Source organism: Dermacentor variabilis, chromosome 5, assembly GCF_050947875.1.
Source record: "Dermacentor variabilis isolate Ectoservices chromosome 5, ASM5094787v1, whole genome shotgun sequence".
Taxonomy (NCBI): domain Eukaryota; kingdom Metazoa; phylum Arthropoda; class Arachnida; order Ixodida; family Ixodidae; genus Dermacentor; species Dermacentor variabilis.
The window spans coordinates 7,746,268-7,763,400 of record NC_134572.1 but is presented as its reverse complement, the minus strand read 5'-3'; the positions used below and the strand labels follow the sequence as shown (position 1 = coordinate 7,763,400).

At 45.2% G+C, this 17,133-nt stretch overlaps 1 protein-coding gene across 3 annotated transcripts in view; it reads left to right on the top strand.

The window, feature by feature from the left end:
- Positions 1 to 17,133, top strand: part of Ctu1 (Cytosolic thiouridylase subunit 1) — a 59,648-nt gene that overhangs the window by 22,725 nt on the left and 19,790 nt on the right. For all 3 annotated transcript variants that reach the window (XM_075691669.1, XM_075691670.1, XM_075691668.1), the window contains one exon: positions 11,554 to 11,612. In XM_075691669.1, coding sequence (XP_075547784.1) covers positions 11,554 to 11,612 — 59 coding nt within the window. The remainder of the gene's footprint in view (positions 1 to 11,553; positions 11,613 to 17,133) is intronic.

Sequence of the window (17,133 nt, the reverse complement as noted above, 5' to 3'; positions counted from 1 at the left end):
CAGAAAGTCATCTTCAGTCCCATCTAATGCATGAGAAATGCCATACAAGATTTGCATGAGAAATGCCACCAACCAAGGCAGAAAAAAACAGTGTCCGTTCGATGGCAGTGTGGCTAGCTACCCTGCATTGAGCTTTCTTTCTTGGGTAAGAATCTGTTTCGTTTTTGATTTTGAGTACAAGTAGAATTAGTTACAATTGTAAAGTGCGGGAAAATTTGAACGCACCTTTTATTTGAAAAAAGTGTGCGTTGGAATCGTGCAAATATGGTATACCTGTGCCTGCTGCAAGGTGCTGTGGCATGCTGGTATGCCCAAGGGGTGAATTGCAGGGACAGGTTTCTGCACGGGATCTGTGAAGTGCATTTAACACTATTGGAGAAGGGAAAGAGGCTTCCATTTTGTAACGAGGGCGATTTGTGAGCGATTTTGATTTAGTATGTGGTTCTCTTTTTTTTTTTTTTTCCTATGTGTGCAGCTTATTGTTACATGTGATAATTTTGAGCATATGCAGAAGGTAGGGTTTAAATAGCATGTTGTTCTCTGAAGCTCAGTTGGTAGTCCCTACTTGTGTTGGGGTCCTTTTATGTACATTGTTTTGTGCTGTGGTTACAATGTACATATACAGTGGTGTGATGTAAACACTGATGGCAACTTATTTGTGCAAAGATTCTGTGGTTACCAGCGACCATGGCGGGGCCACTACGCATGCACCTATAAGTGCTTATGGGGCTTAACCCTCTCCCTCCGCCCCCCCCCCCCCCCCCCCTGCCAGAAATGTTTTCGTACTGTCATGCACTGCCAACCAAAACAACCTGTGGCGCCAGAAATTATTTTGGATTTTGTCTAGAATGTCTTTTTCATGTTCGGAAAGGCATTTCAGCACAAACATTGCGAACTTGGGCTGGTTTTTGCAGCAGCGCCCATGCACCAGGAGTCGCATAATGCAAGGAGCCCCATCCAAGCACAGTTTCAAGGGCGTTTTGATGGCAAGCAGGCTCGTCGCAGAATATAGCGAAAGCCGCGGAGCGCATGGATTTCAATTCCGAAACTTTACGAGTACTATAATGTTCTCATAAACTTTTGATGTGGAAGTTGCATTCACATTTCCAAAGTTGTGCTTTAGATTTTTAATTCCTGAACATTTGACGCAAAGGTACCTTGACTTATCTGAAGTCATACGTCGAACCACACAACGAGACAAGCCAAATCAACACACTATCACACAAGTTGACAAAGCACGCAGCGAAGTCTGATGAGACGGAGGGTCGTGGCGGTTCATTTGTGCTGTCATGGCACAGAAAAGAATATCAACATTCTTTTCACCTGCACTAAAGCATCCATGTCCAGACACTAATGCCAGCAAAGGTAACTACGTTCTTATTTATTTTTCTACTTTGACTTTTATTCATGAGCATACACTGAGCCTCATCAATTTTCTTGCTCTCGCTACCCGCGGGCTGCCAGAGCCAGCCAGAACGCATGCATCTTTCTCGTGTTGCCCAGACTACCACGCGGCGCACTTTGGGGAGCATTCGTTTTTCTCTGGCTGAGGGGATTTTCGCCTGGCACAGCTTTGAATGCTTTCTGGCTAGCAGAAGAGAAAAAGAAACAATAGTCGCTCGCCTCCATCACTGTGGGGAATCGACGGATTTGCAACGCGTTCGCTTGAGCACAACCTCTCCAGAAAGTCTTGTCTCGCCAGTGTAGGATACCGAGCATTATGCGTATGGTTCTCTGTGGACCAAGCGTCTCACGGTTTCTTGGATATTCCTTCGGTAGCCACATTAGGTGCCCAAAGTAGGCATTCGATTGTGGCCAACATGCTTTCCTTTGCGTCTTTTTTTTTTTTCATTTCGGTGCCCCCGCCTCACAAAAAAAAAAGGCATTGTTGTGGCGAAGCGGATTGTCGCATGGTGAAACTTCGATTTTGCTACTTCTTCTTCTTCTTTTGTGGAAAGTAACGGGCCATGGGACCCTTCAGTTGCAAGATACTTCTATTATATTATTGTGACAGCAATTATATAGACATTCTAGGTGCATTCCGGCCGCCGCCATCGCCTTCTGTTCAGTATAAACTCCGATAACATCATGACCGCGTGCCGCATGCTGTCTGTGCTAGTGAAAGCGTGTGTGTGGGGGGGGAGGTAGTGTCATGAGTGAGCCGATGTTGGTGGCTTCGTCGTGTGTGCAAGGGAGAAAAGTGGGGAGGAAGGGCGCCGCCTTCCATCACGTGTGATGGAGAGGGGGGGAGGGGCTTAAGGTTGTGTGATCTGTGAATCTGTGATTACGCAACATGTTTATTTGCTTTGTTTGATGTGTTATATACAGTGACTTTTTCTGAGATACTTATATTTATTGGAAATTTATGTGTATATGTAAATATCTTGTTGCAAGGTTTTGTGCCCACATGCAGTGAACTTCGTATCCAGTGACACTTTTTTGCCCTTTATCAAGCTGTATTTTCGCATTTGTATATTCCATTGTTCATAATCTGAGAGGCATGTGTGTAGCACACGGGCATCTCTCATTTACATAAGTGACACGTAGGTGTGAGGCTAAATGTTCTTTAATGCTCTCATACACGGGGTTGAACATGGTTGCATGACATCATGGACGCTCCAAAAGTTGAACAGCATGGTGTCGCAATGTTTTTGACAGCTTAAGGTGTTTTCCAAAAAGAAGTTAGTCGCCATATGGCTGGCGTGTACATAGAACAGTGCATTTCACTGGCCACTGTGAAGCATTGGAACAAACGGTTCAAAAAAGGACGTGAAAGTTTCAAGGACGATCCAAGACCGGGCCAATTATTATCATTATTATATATGGAAACATGCAAGCACACAATGGAAACAGGAAGGGAGCATACTTACTCCTGCTACTGAGAGAGGCACAACGCCTGCCTACATTTTCAGGAAGAGGGAATGAAAAGAGGAAAAGAAGATAGAAAACAAAGAAATAGGAAAGAAAATAGGAAATAAACAAATGACAGAGACACAGACAAAAAAAGTAGAAACACGGAAAAAATGTCTATAAACGGGAAGCCAAATCAGTTTTATTCATGAAAGTTTGCAAGGCTCTAGGGCCAGGTCGCGTTGAGCAGCACTCCCTCTTGGAAACAGGCAATCGTCAAGGGTCGTACACTCGAGTTCCATCACTCCATATTCCTTAATTAGCAGTGCACATTGTGTGACAAATGCGAGACACTCCAATGTAAGGTGCTCAAGTGTCTCGCAGGAGCCACAGGACATACACGATGGACTGTCCACACGTACTTGATACAAGCGTTCGTGCAACAACACAAAGCCAACTCTTAATTTCACTAACAGTGCTCTAGCACTATGAGGCAAGCCGCAACCACAAACACGGGGAGAGAACAAGTCATTTGCAACACAGTGGTCTGGGTGCTGTTTTAGGATGTTTCGGCATATTAACACGCAGGCATTGTCAGTAATACAGGAAATTTCTGGGCAGTCATTCCCGTTGTGAGCACAAGTTGAAGCAAGGCGATCAGCCTCTATATTTCCAGCAATCCCACGTGCGAAGGTATCCACTGGGCATTGAGGGACACTCCACTAGAAGTAATTTTGTCGGTGGACCCAATTATACTGCGTAGAATAGGGCTATTGGCATCCTTTCTCAACAGCCCGCTTAGGGCAGCACAGGAGCCTGTAAGGATGATGACCTTCAATGAGCTTATTTCTTCCTGCATATACTTCAGAGCAACATCAACAGCTGCCAGCTCCGTAGTTGTTGATGAGGATGGATGAGGTATTCGAAACACTGTCCTTATGTCAGTCAAAGGGCAGGAGAAAGCTGCTGCAGCGCCTTGAGTGTCGCTGCTTACCTATGTGACCATAAATACTTTAATTAAGATGGCCTCCATATTTTTCAACTAAGTGCCGCTGGGCCAACTGGAATAGTGCCGAAACAGGCTGGTCAGACTTTGCGTATCTTGGGATTTGAAAGATGAATAGGGAAGGGGTATTTGTTATGTTCCTTCGGAGTTTTCAGTGAGGTAGTGTCTTCTGAATTGCCAGCAATGGCAACGAACAATGCCGCCATTTTCCCTATGCGGGAGAACGGTCGCTGAATCAGCTGGTTAGTGAGTGCTTGTCCGTCGGATGCTCAGTGCAGACGCTCTACGTGATGTAATGCTCTTTGGTCTTCTTGCAGCCTCGGTGGCAGCTAGTGTGCTTCAGTGAGTAATGGAGCAGACTGCACCTCACGAGGTAAGCCAAGAATGACTCGGAGGGTAACAGGATGGTCCTATTCCAGTTGAGACATTAAACTCGGTGGCACATTCAACACTGGCAAGGCATACATCATGCCAGAAAGTACAGATGATTGATATACGTGTACTGCTGTCATCTCATCACAGCTGTCGCCTCTAGCAGTCAAGGCTGCCACATATCTGAGTAGGGACTGCGATTTTCGACGTACAGAGATGACAGCAGGGCGCCATAATAGGCTATCATCAATAATTACGCCCAGGTAGCGGTGTCGCTGTACCCAATCTATCGGCATATCTCCGGGGTGTAGCTGGCTCATGATTCGATGAGCGCGTTGTCTAGGATGATACGCAATTGCGGCTGACTTAGCGGGTGAAATCTGCAGACCAACTTCATCCATGTACTGTGATGTGACATTCAGAGCTCTTTACAAGATTCCATGAAGATGTGGACTATGGTGCGAAGGACTGCTGATTCACAGTGCGATGTCATCAGCATACATTGCTATGCCGATTGGAAAGTCGCATTCTTGAGGCAATCGGCTTGGAAGTCCAGCAAGTAAGCTGTTGAAGAGAAGCGGCGATAAGACACTGCCTTGCGACACACCACACTTAACAGTGCGAGATTCACTTGTTGCTCTTCCAACGCGCACTTTCATTTTGCGCTCCGATAGAAAGTGGCCAATGAAACATAGCAAACGACGAGAAATTCCCGCTGTCATAAGCGTGAGAACAATCGCCCGATGTGGTACCGAATCAAATGTTTGCTGTATGTCTAGGAATAGTATATATGCAGAGTGCTTGTTTTCTCAAGCAGATTCAAGCGATGGCCAAAGCCACCGTGGAATAAACCCCAACACGATGGCAAAGGTTGATGAGCTGATTAGACAAGAACGGAGGATAAGCATAGATGAGCTGGCAGAGTGTGTGAAAATCAGTCACAGTTCGGCCCACACCATGATTCATGAACATCTCAGTTATCGGCTCTTGTGTGCGCAATGGATGTCCAAGATTTTGAGCCATCGCCTGAAGACGGAGAGGTTCGGCGCTGCCTTGCCTCATCTTATCCGGTATCACAATGAGGGTGATGACTTCTTGTCTGCAATTGTGACTGGGGATGAATCATGGTGACGAGCCTAAAACACGATGGCAAAGCTTACAGTGGAAACATTCGAATTCACCACCCCTAAAGAAAGCAAAGGCCGTTACTTCTGCTGGAAAGGTGTTGTTGACTTCTTTTCTTTTTTCGATTTTCAGAGGCCATTACTGGTCGAATTTGCTAAACCTGTAGAGACTTTCAATCGTTTCTGATATTGTAAAACGCCGGATCGGCTGCATGTCGCAATCAAGAACAAGCAACATGGAAAATTGACAAATTGGGTCATTTTACTCTACGACAATGCCCGTCCCCATGTCGTGGATGTGGCCAACACAAAACTGGCAAAGTTCGAGTGGGAAACGCTGCAACATCCGCCATACAGCCCAGACCTGTTGCCTTGCGACTTCCACATTTTGGGGCAATTGAAAAAAACAGTTCAAGGGAACCAGATGCGTGTTGGACAATGACATGAAAGTGTCAGTTACAGACTTTTTGAAGCGGTGGGACAAATGTATAAATGCTCAAGGAGACTACTTTTAAATAAGGTATCCGATTTGTCATATATTCGCATTTGCTCACTTTCATTTGACTCGCCCTCATATATTTTGCAGAACTCTTGCTTTTTATATGTGCTCTCTGTTGCGACTATAATTTCAGTGTAATTACAATACACGACCAGTGACAACTGCTCCTGCACAATACATTGGAACAAAGGACAGTGTCATTGAGATTTTTCCCTGGCCATTGCATATGTACAAAAATGTAAACAAGGTTCTTGAATGACGAAGTTTCATTGAAATATTTGCCCTCAACTGATTCATTTCATGACATTTACATTTTTCATATCAGCGGCATGCTCTGCTTTGATGGTTTCGAACTGATATAGTTCTAAAGTTTGTGTGGTATTTTCTCTACTTATTAAATAGACAAAAAACATGAAAGCATTGATATCAGTGATTTCAGGCACAATTTTTTAAACATACGAGTATATTCTTCTATGAACAAATACATATTTTACCTGTCTGTACAGTGTGTAGGGCTAAAGAATTCGTTTGCACCATCTTTGGCAATGGCAATGCATTATTATTTATGTATTTGATCCCTCAACAAATTCTATAAGGAGAAGGCCGAGCTACAACGTGAGCCCCCCCCCACGAATGCAATTTCTGGCTACGCCACTGGGTGCAGGGTGCAAGGTGCAAGGGGGAGCTCGCGTGTTGTTACGCGAAGTACGAGTCAGTAAGACAAGCAACTATTTACAGGTTATATTTAAAATAGTGGTTGCCGCGCTGACCGGTTAGGTTCACAGCACGAGTCCAGTTCATTCTTCCTCCTCTTTTCTTGAGTGATGGCACCCATGCGCCTCATTCAAACAATCAAATACCACACGCGTGTAGCATAATCCCCCGGCAGCAGAAGCGACGTCCCTGAGTGCCTAAATGTCATCACTGGGAGGGTGATACTGCTTCAGTTGTGTAACGTGCATGATATCACTGGACTGGGAAGCAGATGGGGCGTCAGGGGTGATCTTGTAGGTGACGGTAGTCGCGACACGAAGCACTCAGTATGGGCCTGTGTAACGAGACAGCAGTTTTTCCGACAGGCCGACCTGACACAACGGAGACCATACAAGCACCTAAGACACCAAATAACTAGGCAAGAAGTGCATGTCTCGGTGTCGCCGATCGTACAAACGCCTTTGACTCTCTTAGGATTTCAGAAGCCGGTCACGGGCAATTTCCCTTGCGTGGGCACAGCAGGCGATGGCGTCAAGTGCATATTTACTGGTTGGTGCCGCGTGAACAGGGAGGGTTGTGTTGAGGCGCAGTGCTGGTTCTCATCTGAACAAAATGAAAAATGGGGAATGACCGGCTGTGTCGTGGCGTGATGAATTATAAGCAAATGTGACAAACGGTAGAGCAAGGTCCCAGTCAGTGTGGCCTGAAAGACATATTTCGTGAGCATGTCTGTGAGAGTGCGATTGAGATGCTCCGTGAGGCCATTTGTTTGCGGATGCTATGACGTGGATAGCTTCTGCTTCATGGCACAGGACTGCAGGATGTCCGTGATAACTTTTGATAGGAATGTCCGGCCACGGTCTGTGAGAAGTTGTCACGGAGCTCCATGTAATAAAATCACGTCCCGTAGAAGAAAATCTGCAACATCTGTGGCGCAGCTTGTAGGAAGTGCTCAGGTGATGGCGTAGCGCATGGCGTAATGCGTGGCCACAGTGATCCTCCTGTTCCCAGAGGTAGAAAACGGAAAAGGCCCAAGTAAGTCCGAGCCAACCCGAAAGAATGGTTCCGCGGGAATGTCGAGTGGTTGAAAGTACCCAGCAGGGAGCGTCGATGGTGTCTTGTGCCGCTGACATTTCTCATACGCAGTTACGTATCTTCGAACGGAGCGAGCAAGCCTTGGCCAAAAGAAGCATCGGCGGATCCGGTCGTAGGTACGGATATTCTTTTAGTCAGGAGGGCCCAACGACCGAGCCGGCCAGTAGGATCCTTGAGCAACGAAAGCCAACAGAGCGCACGATGGTCTGTGATTACTGAGAAGGGCTTGCCATATAAGTATGGGCGGAACATTTAAACAGCCCAGATGAGAGCTAGACATTCGCTTTCAGTAATCTAATAGTTGCGTTCTGCAAGTGTCAGGAGCCGGCTAGCATAGGCTATAACGCGGTCGTGTCCGTGTTGGCGTTGTGATAAGACGGCACCGATCCCATAACCACTGGCATCGGTTCGGACCTCTGTAGGTGCAGACGGGTCAAAGTGGGTCAAGACTGGTGGATTGGTGAAAATTGTGATAAGGCGTGAAAATGCGGCAGCCTGAGGGGAACCCCACGTAAAAGGCACGTCTTTCTTCAGAAGTTCAGTGAGTGGTCGAGCGATTGCTGCGGAAATAAGAACACAACCCCCACAAAACCACGGACGTCTTTGACGGACTGAGGTACAGGAAAAGCCGTTACCACTCGAACCTTCTCCGGGTCAGGTTGGACTCCTGAAGCATCGACGAGATGACCTAGCACTGTAATCTGTCGGCACCCGAAGTGGCACTTCGATGAGTTTAATTGGAGTCCAGCCTTGCGTAAGACGTAAGGATGGCTGCGACACGCTCAAGGTGCGTCTCAAATGTAGGAGAGAGCACAAGGATGTCGTCAGAGGTAACAAAAGCAAGTTGACCATTTGAAACCTTGAAGCAGAGAGTCGATCATCCGTTCGAACATGGCGGGGGCATTGCATAAACCGAACGGCATAACCTTGAATTGGTAAAGGCCATCTGGAGTGATGAAAGGGCTCTTTTCCTGGCCTTGCTCATCGACAGAAATCTGCCAATAACCAGATCGAAGGTCGATGGACGAAAAGTATTTGGCATCGTGAAAACAATCAAGAGTGTCGTTGATTCGTGGTAAAGGGTAAACGTCCTTTTTACTAATTCGGTTTAGGTGGCGGTAATCAATGCAGAAACGCCACGTGCCATCTTTCTTTTTGACAAGCATGAGCGGCGACGCCCAAGGACTCAACGAGGGCTCAACAATGCCTCTGGCGAGCATCTTGTTTACTTCCTGCTGACTAACTTGCCGTTCTGCTGTGGACCCACGATACGGTCGGCGGTGAATGGGAACAGCATCACCAGTGTTTATCCGATGCTTAACAAGGGACGTCTGACCAAGTGGTCGATTGTCAATGTCAAATATGTCGCAGTAGGAATGCAAAAGGCAATATAGGTCAGCTGCTTGGTTAGATGTGAGGTCCGGAGCGATCATGAGACGTAATGGGCCGTTGAGGTCCAAGGCATCCTGCGGGTAATCAGAAGGATCTGGAGATGCGTCGGCTGCGAAAGCAGTGACATGGTTGTCTGTCCCTGACCGGAGCGTGGCCACCGCTATGCCTTCAGGTAACACTTGCTTCGTCAAGCTGAAATTTATAACGAGGAGACACATCCGATTAGCGGCAAGGGTTATGACGAAGTGTGGCACAGAGATGTTGCGCGCCAGGAGGACGTCATGAACAGGTGCGACGACATAGCCGCCATCAGGCACGGTTGCCATTGAGGCCAATTTGATGAAGGTTAGGGCTTTTGGATGCAAGAGAACAAACGCTGCAGTGCAGAGGGTGTTCGGTTGTTAAGGGCGAATATCTGAAAAAAGAAGAAGCTCGAGGCACACCGTACCGGTGGCACAGTCGATGAGGGCAGAATACGTCGTCAGAAAGTTGAGCCCGAAGATTAGGTCATGAGGGCACCTGGTCAGCACGGGGAACAGGACTGGAACGTAGCAGCCAGCAATTCCTATGCGAGCATTGCATATACCCCTGACAGCAACAGTGGCGCCATTGGCGATGCGTAGGGCTCGAGTGATGGCAGGCGCAAGAACTTTTTTGAGGTGACGACATAGGCTAGCGCTCATAATGGACACTTGGGCTCCTGTATCAATTAATGCCGTCAACGGAACACCATCTATGTCTACTTCAATTAGGTTCGTGTTGGTGAGGAGAGTCAACGGAGGATTTGGACAGGACGAACATGATGCAGCACTACCTCCAAGAGCTGCATGGCCTAGTTTTCCGTCCATCGGTTTGGCGAGGAAAAGCGGCAAGGCTGGGGTGACGGGGAGCGACGGCGCTGAGGCGACGGTGATGGCACAGAGGAGCGGCTGACAGGGGCATCAGAAGTAGGGTACAGATGGCGAGGTGAACAACGGCGAGCGTCGGCGTATGGGCGAGGAGCAGGGAATGAGCTCCAGTATGGTGGCATCAAGGTGGAGCAGCAGTGGCGGGATACATGACCAATGCGGTGGCAGCGGAAGCAGATAGGTTTGTCGTCTGTGGTTCACCATTCAGCAGGATTGCATGGTCTTGGAGCAAAATACTGGTAATGACAGGTTGTGGACATGGGAATGGTTGCTGAATCAGGTCAGGAGACAGAGCAGGTGGCAGGGATGCCAAGGTTAGCAATTTCTTGCCCCACAACTGCTTGAATAACGGAAATAGTAAGGGCAGCTTGGTCAAAGGTACCGTCAGGGGGTCGTGGATGAAGGGGGCCTGGACTCGCCGCTTCAATCTCACAGCGAACGATAGGTATGATGTTCTCTTGAAATGGTCCTGTGGCGGTAAGAGCGGAGCAAGAGGACGTGGCAGAAGTGTTTGGGACCTGGGAAAACTGTGGGACGACGCGGTGGCTTTTGGCTACCTCAAAGCTGCGGCATTCTTTGACGATGGTGTCGACGATAGAAACGTCATTATAGACGAGCAAATTGAAGACGTCTGCGATACCCTTTAGGATATGGCCCAACTTGTCAACCTCGCTCATGTGCTCATCGACTTTCCGGCAAAGCACAAGCACTTCCTGTATGTAGGAGACATATGATTTGGTTGACAACTGGACTCTGGTGGCAAGCTCTTTTCACGCAGCCTGTTGGCGACCTGACAGGTTGCCAATTAGGTCGCGAAGCCGCTCTTTGAAAATGTCCCAGCTGAAGAGCTCGATCTCATGGGCGCGAAACCAGACACGCGGTGTCCAGTCCAGATAAAAGATCACATTGGCAAGCATGATGGTTGGGTCCCAGTGGTGGCTTTGGCTAACATGCTCGTACATGCTAAGCCAGTTGTCGATGTCAGCGTCATTTTGGGAGGAGAATGTCCCAGGATCACGGAGACTAGGAACCATAACATATGTTGGGGTTGGCGCCGCAGGTGTAGGTGGGGACGGGGTGGTTCTATTGAAAGCCATGGCTGAGAAGACGACAGTGCGGCCGCTTCGGAGCTCCGTGGCGAGGACAAGGAACATTCCACCTCCACCACAATGTTACGCGAAGGACGAGTCAGTAAGACGAGCAACTATTTACAGATTATATTTACAACAGCGGTTGCAGCGCTGACTGGTTAGATTCACAGTGCGAATCAAGTTCGTTCTTCCTCCTCTTTTCTCGAGTGGTGGTGTTCACGCACCTTGTTCAAACAATCAAATACCACATGTGTGTAGCAATAAATTCAGAAAAATCTTGTCTGAATATATTTTTGCACTCGTGGCCGTGCCGATATATGGCGCAGCATGTTCAGACAGAAGCGCAAGGGAGGAGCCCTGCTGCATACATAACTCATACTGACACAGCTCTACAGTGTGTCAATGTATCCCTATTTCGGTTCAGTGCAGTACTCTGCAGTAGGTGACAGTGCAGCAGCGTGTGCCCAGTATTTTAGTCAGGCTGGCTTGCATTGCTTTGCAGAGGCCATGCTCGGGCATACCTCAAGGACCTCGAAGCTATCCGGCCTACATCCATCCTAGGTGAGTGCTACCATGTCATCTTGCATTAAAGTGCTAGGTACCTGAAGTATGTTGCTATCTTATATGCAATCTTGCCCTTTCCTTCTTCATTTATGCTATATGCAACATATATTTAATTAAACACTTTTATTTTGTGTTCCTTTGATGTTTCATATTTTTGTCAGGACAGTGCTGGTACAAGCTTAGTTCTTGTTGAAGAGATTACATGTATCATCTTTTTGTGATGGTATAGCATGTTGCTGTGGTATATCTATAGTGCAGGTTTACATGCAATACTGTATTAGTTTATTTAGTTATTTATTTTTACATACTACATCCCTTTATCATGGCTTTTGAGGGAATGGGCACATAGCACAAATGAACATGTAAGAAAATAATGTAGTTCAAGGTACAAATAAAGGAGAACATTCTAAGGCATTCAGAAATTCTTGTATATAGGTAATGACCAAATGTTGCCCGGCATTTCATTGCATACTTCTGTGGACCAAGGGGAAAAAGAACTTGTGTTTAGGCAAGGGGGAAAATGTGTTTAGGAAAGTTAGTTTGAGGATGAAAGGCAGATGTGTTTAGCACCTGGGTGTTTTAAGTGGGTGATAATTTGGAGCACGTTAAGCAGTTGTTTGAGAAGGCATATTCAAATGAGTTGAAGAGAGAGTGCAGAAGTCTCTGGAACTCAATGTTGCGTTGTTTAGAAAAGAGAGAAAAGAGAATGCTAGATGGGTGAACTGTTATCATAGTGTCAGTAGATGCTATGAACTTTGGTAACTAATGCAGAAATAAGACGAATAACTAAAAAATGAGCAAGTACATTTTAGCACTAAATTATAATATTGGTTCATACGTTCTGCATTCCTCAGCCGTAATTCCCAGACTATCTTGTACTTAACATTCTTCTCTGTGCTTTACAAATTATTCATCTATGTGTACATTGTACTGATGGGTTGTTTACACTTTTTGCTAATTGGGTTCAATTTTATTTTCCCATGACATTAGCTCTTTTTTCGGAAGACAGCACGAAAGACACAAGTGAGAAGACAATGCAAGTGCTGATTGGCAGCTGAAAGTTAATTCTACACATGGCAAGATACTTTATTTTGCGACAGAAACTGTTGATGTATTAGAAAATACACAGCAAAGAATGTCACTGTGTCACATTATAGTCACTGGCGCCACCAAGGTGCCATAACACAAACATAGAAATGCAAAGCCAAAACACCAAAATGGCAAGATAGGAGAGCACAGAGTGCTTCATACACTGTCTTAAGTGCTGTCATTAGATAGCACATGAAGAAGCAAATAAAAGGCGGGGATGAAAAGTGAGTGGTAGGGGATGAGACTGGCAGGACCTTTTCATGGTGGTGAGGATTGCGAAGAGTTCCAGGCAGGAACAAAAGACCAAAGCTGCTGCTATGGAAACATTTGAATAAAAGAGAAAAACATAATTTGTTTATCTTACGCTGCATTTGCTAATTTTGGTAACCACAATGATTCATTTTGTGACTGTTGATCTTCCTTTGAGCTAAAGTTTTTGTCTTACAATATATGCTGCCATGCGCTGAGTTGCCATCATGTGCATCAGTTGCCAGCCAACGGTTGTGTTGTCTTCTCACTTGATTTGCCATTTGCACCGTTTTCAAGTAAGGGACCTAGCCAGCCGTCCCAACACGCCTTACAAGCTCTTTTTATTTCACAAGCTTAATTTCCTCCTCATAACTTGTGTATTATCCGTTGCTACATATCTAGTCTTTCTTGTGCTGTTTTTAATGACTTCTCCTGTTCTATGTGTGATGTCTTATTGTGCCACAAAGTAGGAATGCAGTTGAACCTCAATATAACAAACATGGATATAAAGAATTATCCAATGCAACGAAATAAATATAATATGTTTCTGACTGATATCAACAGGTAATGAATATATGCTTATAACAAATGGCAGATGTAATGAAGGTACAGTATAACCCTGCAGACACATGGTTTAGAGGACCTTAGAATGAGAATGTATTATCCAGAAAAAACTCAACATCTGATAATGATTGCGGCAGAACTACTGATGATACGGGAAGCTACCCTTAATACAGAACCCTCTCTCAGGTTGAATAGACGGGCAACAAACTATTGAAAATTCACTCAGTAAAGCTCATCATCGCGGCCTGGCATTTAGATTTAACATTAAACACATGTTGTTGTTCTTTTGTAATTGTTGCTGTGAAACACACCGAATGAAGCTTGTAGTATCAATTTGGTGCTTGGATCAGATTTTAAATGTTAACAGCCTCCTTTTCAACACCTGCAGCTTATTTTTCAGTTTGCAAACGTCCTTGCATATCAAGGTAATCACACAAGGTATCAAAGGCCATGATAGATTGTCTGTGAACGTTGGTGTGTGACCCATTGTGCCTTCATCTACCTCTTCTTAGCTGTTAACTTCGTGAGCCATGTTGAGATCAGCAACCGGCAAAGGGGCACTTGCACCCCCCTCCCCCCCCCCCCGCCCCACTTTTGAAATTCGAGAATATATGCGCCTAGAGTGGCAACCAAGATCACTCGGGTCTACAGAAAGCGACTTGAAGCACTGATAATGGGTGTCTGGCCTCTCCACCAGCTGCACGTGGAGTCTCAGCCACATTGGTTCTTCAGTGCACTCATCACTGGTACTTATATAGCACTCAGAGTCTACACAGTCATCATCAGCCTGGTTATGCCCACTGCAGGGCAAAGGCCTCTCCCATACTTCTCCAATTACCCCGGTCATGTACTAATTGTGGCCATGTTGTCCCTACAAACTTCTTAATCTCATCCGCCCACCTAACTTTCTGCTGCCCTCTGCTACGCTTCCCTTCCCTTGGGATCAATTCCGTAACTCTTAATGACCATCGGTTATCTTCCCTCATCATTACGTGTCCTGCCCATGCCCATTTCTTTTTCTCAATTTCAACTAAGATATCATTAACTCGCGTTCGTTCCCTCACCCAATCTGCTCTTTTCTTATCCCTTAATGTTACACCTATCATTACCTAACGTTACACTCGGTAACAGCTCGTAAATTTCCCCACCTCTGCAAGTCTGCAGTAGTCTTTCAAGTCTTGACCCAGACATTGATTTGGGCTACTTGGTCTGTCAATGGTGCAATTGAACCTCATTAGTGCAATTGAGGTTCCCAGAACTTTCAAGGCTGCTTTTAGTTATTTGGTCGTGAAAGGTGTTCTCGCAGTAAAACTGAGGCAGCATGAAGCGTTCGCTTATTACTGCCGGCGGTCTTCATCACGTCAGCATTGTGACAAGTGCTCATGGTCTTCGAGTGAGATGTGTTTATATTTGTCTGTACATGCTGGACACCATACTTGTTATAGGCGTATACCGGTTCGGGAGGAGTTGTGCCCCTCCCCCAACAGTCAGAATTGAAAAAGAAAAGTAGGCCATTTATCCACCCTCCTGTGCGCACACACTTGTGAAAGTGGGCACTGCCGGCTGCACACTGCATAAATACAACAAAACAACAGCTGAGGCCAAGTTTTCGCTCAGAATTGGGCTCACATGGGCACGATTTATTTATTATGTATCCCCTGCTTTTGGGCTTTGCCTCCACGTACTGTAGCAGATGACCTATTACTCCATACTTTGTGGTGTGAGACGCCTGCGGGACGTGCCTTGCAAGCCTGAATTGCCAAGAAAGCTATGGCTAGGCTGTCCAAAACAAATTTAATCTACTATCACTTTCATCATCCCATGTTTGTTGGGGCCGTCTAACCTAGCCATCCTTGAAAACACATAATCAAATTTGCTTTTATAATTTACCGGTATTTTATCAATGTTGCCATTTTAGCGATTCTGACGCTAGATTTTGATACTTTTTTGTCTGTTTACGGCAAAGTTTGCTGTTTAGCAATCATTGACTTTTTAGTGACTTGAATGAACAGCTGGCAATATTTTAACACCTTATAAGTTAGAAAGATTGCTTGGGAAATGGCCTTCAAGAACATGCTTTAACATTCAAAAGCCACATGCAAGTGGCCGAAACTCGCTGTACGATGCATAGGCTCCGTGACTATGATGAACCAGCTGCCTTCACATTGGTTGCCTTCATGTTATGATAGTGCTTCACAGCACAGTGGTCACCATAGCCATGACATTGTGGTCACAAAATTGAACTTTAATTATTATTTACAAAACCTTTTGAATGTATATATATTTGAATATTACAAAACCTATGCAAACCCTCAGCGTTTGAACACTATGGGTTCAGCGATGTCACTAAATCCATCCAATTTATATACGCTTGGAAAGCGTTTCATAGAACTAATTTACGAAAACCAAGTGGAATAAATTTTCTGTTCACATTTAGAACACAGCATATGAGTAAGACCTATCGACTATGTAAAAGCGTAAATATTGGAACGGTTTATCTCGTTCATGCGCAACTGAACAAATCCCTTCCGTTTCTCACGCCTTTCGGACCAATCAGTGCTTCTTGGCAGCTTTCAGGTAGATCAAGAGCGAAAATATGGTATTTAACCTGCATAAAGCTCAGGCAATTGTCATTGCCATGTTAACAGCATGCGGCAAAGCATGTTCCACAGAATCTAGTTCTGTTACCACGAATGTCAACAAGCACAAAAAATTTAAGGATAATATGCAGACTAAATGCATTTTCATGCTAGGAAAACTGTGTTGCTTGTGTTCTTTTGAATCGTGCTATATGTGCAACCTTGCAATCTGAATATAATGCAAAAATTAAGCTGTCATAATTGAGTATGTAAATATTAGTAGTAGACGCTCGGATATCGTCTTATTCAAATACGAATCGAATACAAATAATAAGTATCAAATATTGAGTAGACAAACGCAGACACACACATTTACAGCAGGAGTATTTATTTCAGTATAATTAGGAACATGCTTGCACCGAATAAACAGTCAACTATCACGCACAATTAAGGTAGTTTTAAACACAAAATCACAACAGTCATCAAGAGAACTGCACGAATAGCCGCTTGACACCTTTAAGCCTGGTCGCAAACAAGATTTCCAAGAATGACAGGCATTTGAAACTGACCAACTTTTCAAAAATGCATAATAAATAGTTGTTGAAAAAATATCAGAAGTTATGGAAAAGGAAGATAAAACATTAAGGAGGTATTTTTGTGCCCTAGAAAAATACAGAGCCTTTACGAGAAAAAACACCACTGGTTGTGACGTAAGAGATAAAACTCCTACATGACTAGCCTACAAGAAAGACTGATTGGTAGGCATAAGCACAATATAACAGATTGTCAAAATTGGACGAAAAGAAGGGGAACTGAGGGGCCCGGCTTTATTGTAAGAACGCTCACATGTATTTCTTAGTCAGAACCATATGAAAACAACGGGTAATGAAGAAACGGAAAGCATAGAATAAATTATTTGTAGTTTCTAATTGAAGTGCGAAAGTAAGAAGCTAATGGTAAATGGGGGAAAACTCAATTTGGCTAATGGTGAGAGCCGAATCCACAACCTACGCATTACGCGTGCGTTGCACTACAGA